General features: G+C 55.7%; 1 protein-coding gene across 1 annotated transcript in view; it reads left to right on the forward strand.

The window, feature by feature from the left end:
• Nucleotides 1–5,659, forward strand: part of TRMT44 (tRNA methyltransferase 44 homolog (S. cerevisiae)) — a 47,541-nt gene that overhangs the window by 19,053 nt on the left and 22,829 nt on the right. The window contains 3 exon segments of the mRNA XM_014533448.1: nt 2,247–2,361; nt 3,265–3,484; nt 5,042–5,179. Coding sequence (XP_014388934.1) covers nt 2,247–2,361; nt 3,265–3,484; nt 5,042–5,179 — 473 coding nt within the window.

Genomic DNA, 5,659 nt, shown 5'->3' on the forward strand with positions numbered 1-5,659 from the left:
CAGGCGGAGAGGCGGGGGGCGGCCCCTTCTTGAGGTGTGGGCTGGAAGATCGATTCTTTGTCGTCTTGCGATCCCTCAGGCAGGCACTTTAAAGGGGCCAGGGGTCGTCCCAGGGATGCAGCCCCGAGCTGCTGGAAGCCGTGCTAGCGTCTGTTGAGATGTCCATGGGCCAGCGTTGGGGCCAGTGGAGAAGGGCTCGAGGAGCCTGCTGAGCTGGGGGAAGAGGAGCATGGCTAGACGCAGTTAGGTTGACACGCACTGGCTGAACCTCAGGTGGGTGGGAAGGCGCGTAAGGTGCCTGCGGGTCCAGTTCCTTGCCCTGTCCTAGCGAGGTGGCAGGTTTGTTACTGTTCCGTGAGGGGCGCGTAGAAGTGTGTGTCCTTGGCGCAGAGGATGGGGTGTGGACTGGGGGCGTCTGGAAGGCTTGGGGGAGAAGGGCAAGGCGCAGCGGACGCGGACCCACAGGTAGGAGCGTAGCAGGTGAAGCGATGTGGGAAAGGCCGCTCCTGGAGGAGCTCGCTGAGCCGCCTCTGGCTCTGGCCCGCGGGTCGCGGGTCCCTGCTCACGCTCGGGGTCTCTGGCGTCCCCTCTGCTGCACCGCTTCCGCCTCCAGCTGGAGAACCCGGGCCTCCGCCTTCAGAGCTCACCCGGCCAGATGGAGCCCACCTGTATCTCCCTCTCCTCCGTCTGTAGCCTGAACCACATGTGCCAAGTCCCCTCTTTGCCATGTAACACGTGTATGTAGTCACAGGTTCTGGGCGTTAGGGTGTAGACACCTTTGGGCCGTGGTTCTGTGTACACGCAGCAATACAGAGTGGCTGGTAGGTGTGTACCTCCCCCCGCCCCCCAATACTGTGCCTCTGCGGCCCTAAGACTTCCAGGTGACCCCTCCTCCGGGAAGCCCTCCCCAGCCCTGTCCGGCTGGGCCAAGATAGGAGGTCTTCCAGCTTTTATCAACTTTCACATTTCACCTCTGCATCCTCAGATTGGCTTCACTGAGGAGAGGCCGGGCTGAACTTCTTTCTCTTCGTGAGTGTGGACCCTGAGAAAGCAGACACCTACTAAGAAGGGCTCCTTGTAGCTAACGGGGCTCAAATTAAAACACAAAAACAAACCAACAAAAACAGATCCTAGCAGCCATTTATAGGAGTGACTGTATTCTGACCAGTCACGACAGTGCCTTTTGGACCAATCATACTGTGGAGATTTGGGTCTTCATTTGTGTGGCAAGCCGGCACGGCCATGGCGTACTCAGCCCCGCGCCAGCTCAGCCAGGTTCGGTGAGCCTGAGGGGGCGGTGAAGGATGGAGAAAAGACAGACAAGAGAAGAAAGCTGGGTCTGGGTGGGACGCTGTCCTCTCTGATGGAGAGAGACAGTGCCACGGACTACAAGCCGTGTCTTTATTTTATAGCCAGATTCCATGAGGCAAAGTAAGGGCGTGGTCAAGATGTTTACAACATTCTCATGGGTTTCGATCCTACTCAACTACATGCACCTGAACTCTATCAAGCCCACATCACTCAGGCACGTGGGGCCACGTGTTTGGACCATAGGTTCAAGCTTACAACCACAGCTGTTGGCTATAATTGTGCTGGGAGGGCCCTGCCCTCCAAGCTGGGACCTGCACGTGGCAATGAGAGGCCTGTGCCCTCTCATCAGTCCAAGGCTTGAACCTGTCCAAACACTGTAGCCCCTCCCCACACATTTGCATGAGGAAAGACCAATCAGGGACCAGGGGCGGAACTTCTGTCCAGATAAACCAGCTCCCGGTGGTATTGAAGGCCACTTTCCCCGTCCACGGAAGACGCTTCTCCCTGCCTGAGCAGAAAGGAAAGCCAGCGCGGCGGGAGGCAGCAGGGAGTGGAGCAGAGCTGTCTCGCGGGCAGGGCCTGGCCCAGGGCTGCCTCACCGCTGTGCTGTGTCACTACTGGGCTGTCTTGCACTGACCGTTTTCCTCCGTTGTACCCCAAAATGGGGATTGCTGCGGTGGACTGGTGCCAAGGACCCCCCACCGTTGATTGCCATGCCGCTGGTGCTCCTGTCGACCTGGGGGGGTGAGGGCTGCTCCTGCTGGCACGGGTGGGCTCGAGGCCGCAGGGAGCAGGACAGGAGAGCCTGCCTGTCCTGGGCACCGTTGTCCGTGGGGTGGGAGCCTGGCAGACAAAGCCCAACACCCGGCTCGTTACTATTGCGAATGCAGCGTCTGTTAAGGCCGCTTTCATCTTCTCTATCGTTTCTTCCCCAGATGTCCTCAGGGGCACTGTCACATTTTTACCTTTGGAAGAAGATGACCAAGGCAGTTTGAAGGTTCAGATGAGCAACGTGTATCAGATTCAGCTCCGCCATGGCCGCGAAGAATGGTGAGAGCTAAATATTGGCTCCTCCTTCAGTGCTGCTCCAGGCCGCTGCGCGACCCGGGCCAGGGAAGAGCTAGCTGAGGGGCTCTCCCAGGGTTAGGGCTTGTGCGAATTGCCTTCTCCTGGCGTTTCCACACGCTTTTGTTCCAGCTGGTGCCTGGCCTGCGTGTGTGGTCACGGCCTGGTGGGAGTCTTGAGTCCCTACGTCCCATGTAGCACTTAGTTTTAGCAATGAGTTGAAGTAAACTCAGATCCCTTTGTTATTTTATTTCTCACAACTTGGTAATGGAGAGCGAGTATAAGTTTGTTTATTTCTTGCCAAGGCCTACGTGGTTTTAGATATAGTGGGTATTTAGTAAGCTTGTTAATGCTGTGCCAGGAGCTGGGCAGAGCGCGACAGCACAGGTGGGAGCCAGGACCTGGCCGTGTTCTGGTGCCGGAACACACCGTGGGCAGAGGGGCCTGGGAACTGCGCGGGCCTGCGAGTGTGCCCGTACACTGCGCTGAGCTTGCGGCTCTCGGGCCAGCAGATCCCTGCTGAGCCAGCGCACTCACGTGCGAGTTGCCGTGTGGGAGGTGTGAAGCGCAGCAGGGCCAGGCGCGTCCGTGGGCTGTGGAGCCTGTGGCCGGTGCTGCAGTCGCAGGGGGAGCGTGGTTCATGGCCCAGCCTCCGGCGGGCTGGTGGGGGTTCTGCGTTTAACAGTGTTGGCAAGAGAAGGGGAAGTCTTTGTGCTTCTTAAGTGTGTTTTTCTCTGTCCGATGAACGTTCTGTAGCGTGTTCCGGGTGGTTTTGTGTTTGGGTAAAATATTTGGTAACTTAGCTGTCTCCTCTCTCCTTTGTTAAACAGGTAACTTAAAAAGAACTGAAACCAGCTCTGCTTATTCGTGTTTCTCTTATTTTTAAAGGTTCATATCTGTTTTGATTTTCTGTCCAGAAAGATGGCAATCGGATGGGACTGTGTATCCCAAACCTGCCTGGCTTGGGCGCGAGCTGCCGGCCAGGCTGGCCCGGTGGTCTGTGGCGAGCGGGAGCAGTGGCTTCAAAAGCACCCTGTCCCTCCTCCCCATCCTCAAGTACAGCCACACCTACCAGGAGCTCAAAGACAAGTACAAGCACATGGTCCAGGTAATTCTGGGACATTGGCCACCTGCGCAGGTGGGACCGCTCCTGGGCGCGTTCCCGCTCCCCCAGGTGCAGACACTGTCAGGGCGCCCGCCTGACCTTGCGCAGCTGTGCCCTGACGTGCTTAGGGCTGCAGACCACAAAAACGGCCGCAGCTGTATCGTGGAAAGCAATGTATTTACTTTTTGGCACATGACTAAGTTTTCCCCCAAGAAAACAAACGGGAAATACTAGTATTTAATTTTAAATAATTGAACATTAAATTAATTACTAAATCACCATAATTCTCTGGTTTGAACTTAAAGATATTTTAAGAAAATATATGAAAGTTAAAGTACAAAAGTACATCCTTACAAAAAGGAGGTAACTTTTGTAACGTGTCCTTAACTTTCTCAGAAGTAGAAAGCAGGTAAGGACAAACACAGGTGTTCACGTGGAGCTTAAGTACAGCATCATTGGGGAGTTGAGCCTGCTTTTTACTCTTCCCCATTCACATCTCCCTCCCTCCTTGAAGTAGCTTCGACCTGTCATTTCCGTGTGTCTTGTGTTGTCAGCACCCGGCCCCGGGCTGGGCAGCACCCTTCCTGCTGAAACGTGTACAGGGTCTGGAGCCCAGCCACGGAGTCCTGGGTTGTCATGTTAACTGCGAGTAAGGCACCTTCTCGGGGGCTTTCATGCTCTTCCGGTTTTAGATGGTTCGTCCCAACCGTCCGGCCCACTCTGCTCTGACTGGAACAGAAATTGGGATGTTGAACATCAGCCATTGGCTTTTCATCTTCTGCCAGATGCCTGTTCTGGGCATTGTTGTTGTTTTTTGTTTTGTTGTGTTTTTTTAGAGACAGAGAGAGGAAGGGAGAGGGAGAGAGAGGTAGAAACATTGATGATGAAAGAGAATCATCAGTTGGCTGCCTCCTGCACCCCCCTACTGGGGATTGAGCTAGCAATCTAGGCATGTGCCCTGACCGGGAATCGAACCCGTGACCTCTCAGTGCATGGGTTGATGCTCCACCACTGAGCCACACTGGCCAGGCCGTTATGCGCATTGTTCATGTTAATAATGAGACCCCTCCTTGCACATCCAGGGGTCATCCTGTGGGGTCGTTGAGCTTTATTCCTGCTTTACGACAGGGAGGCGGGGACAGAACAGCTGGGAGGGACAGTCAGTCCCTGCAGACCGAGGGAGCACTGGTCCTGCCCCGGCTCCTTGGCTCCCCATCCACCTCGCTTCCTTGCTGCTCATCCTCATCTGGAGAAGGGCCAGGCTGCTAGCTGAGTGTCCTGAGGTGCCCAGGGCCTCCTCTAGTTATCTGGGTGCCTCGTCTTTACTTCGAAACCTGCCTGGGATGGCCTCGCTCTGGCGCGTCCTGTGCACAGACGGTTCTGGGTGTCTGTACACAGATGTCTCACTATCAGGGCCTGTGAATTTCTGCCTTGGGAACAAGTTTATGTTTTAAATGTTATTGCGTCATGAGTCCAGTGTGACTTATGCCTTGTGGCTGTACTAAGTGTTGAGACATGGTGGAGGCGGAGAATGACATGTGTCCTCGGGGACTTTTTCAGGTGTGGCCTGAAGTGACTGATCCTGAGAAGTTCGTGTATGAAGACGTGGCTATTGCTGCCTACCTGCTGGTAAGGACGCACCTGACCAAGCGGACGCGGCGTGGGGGAGGGGCCTGGCAGGGGCTGCCAGACCCCCGCGTAGGGTGCTCACCTCTGGGCAAGGCTGGTTGCACACGAAATGTTCACTTTTACTAGTAACTTGCCCGAGGGTCGCAGCGGGTGCGCTGGGCAGCCTGCCTGGGACTCAAGCTGAGCAGCGCTTCCATGGTAACAGGTGCTAGTGGAGCGCTGGGCGCCCGCTGAGGACGCGCCTTCCGCCCAGGCTCGGGTCCTGGCTGTGGGGCGTTCCTTACCGGCTTCTCCCCACCCACGTGTGGACGTGCCCTGCCTCGCTGCTCTTGGTTTCTTACCTGTAAAATGTTTAAACTAGGCATCTTCCGGTTTCATCTCAACCGTAATTCTTAGTCTCTTTAGAAATGGCATGGTTTTGTTTGATTATCGTTGTGCACGAAACTTGAAAGAACACAGAGAAAGCAGGAAGGAACTACTCTCAGGCTGCCCAGGGATGACCCCTTTAATGTGGACTTGCTGGCAGGAGGGAGCCCTGCAGCACCCAGC

This window comes from Myotis brandtii, unplaced genomic scaffold (genome assembly GCF_000412655.1).
Source record: "Myotis brandtii unplaced genomic scaffold, ASM41265v1 scaffold986, whole genome shotgun sequence".
NCBI lineage: Eukaryota > Metazoa > Chordata > Mammalia > Chiroptera > Vespertilionidae > Myotis > Myotis brandtii.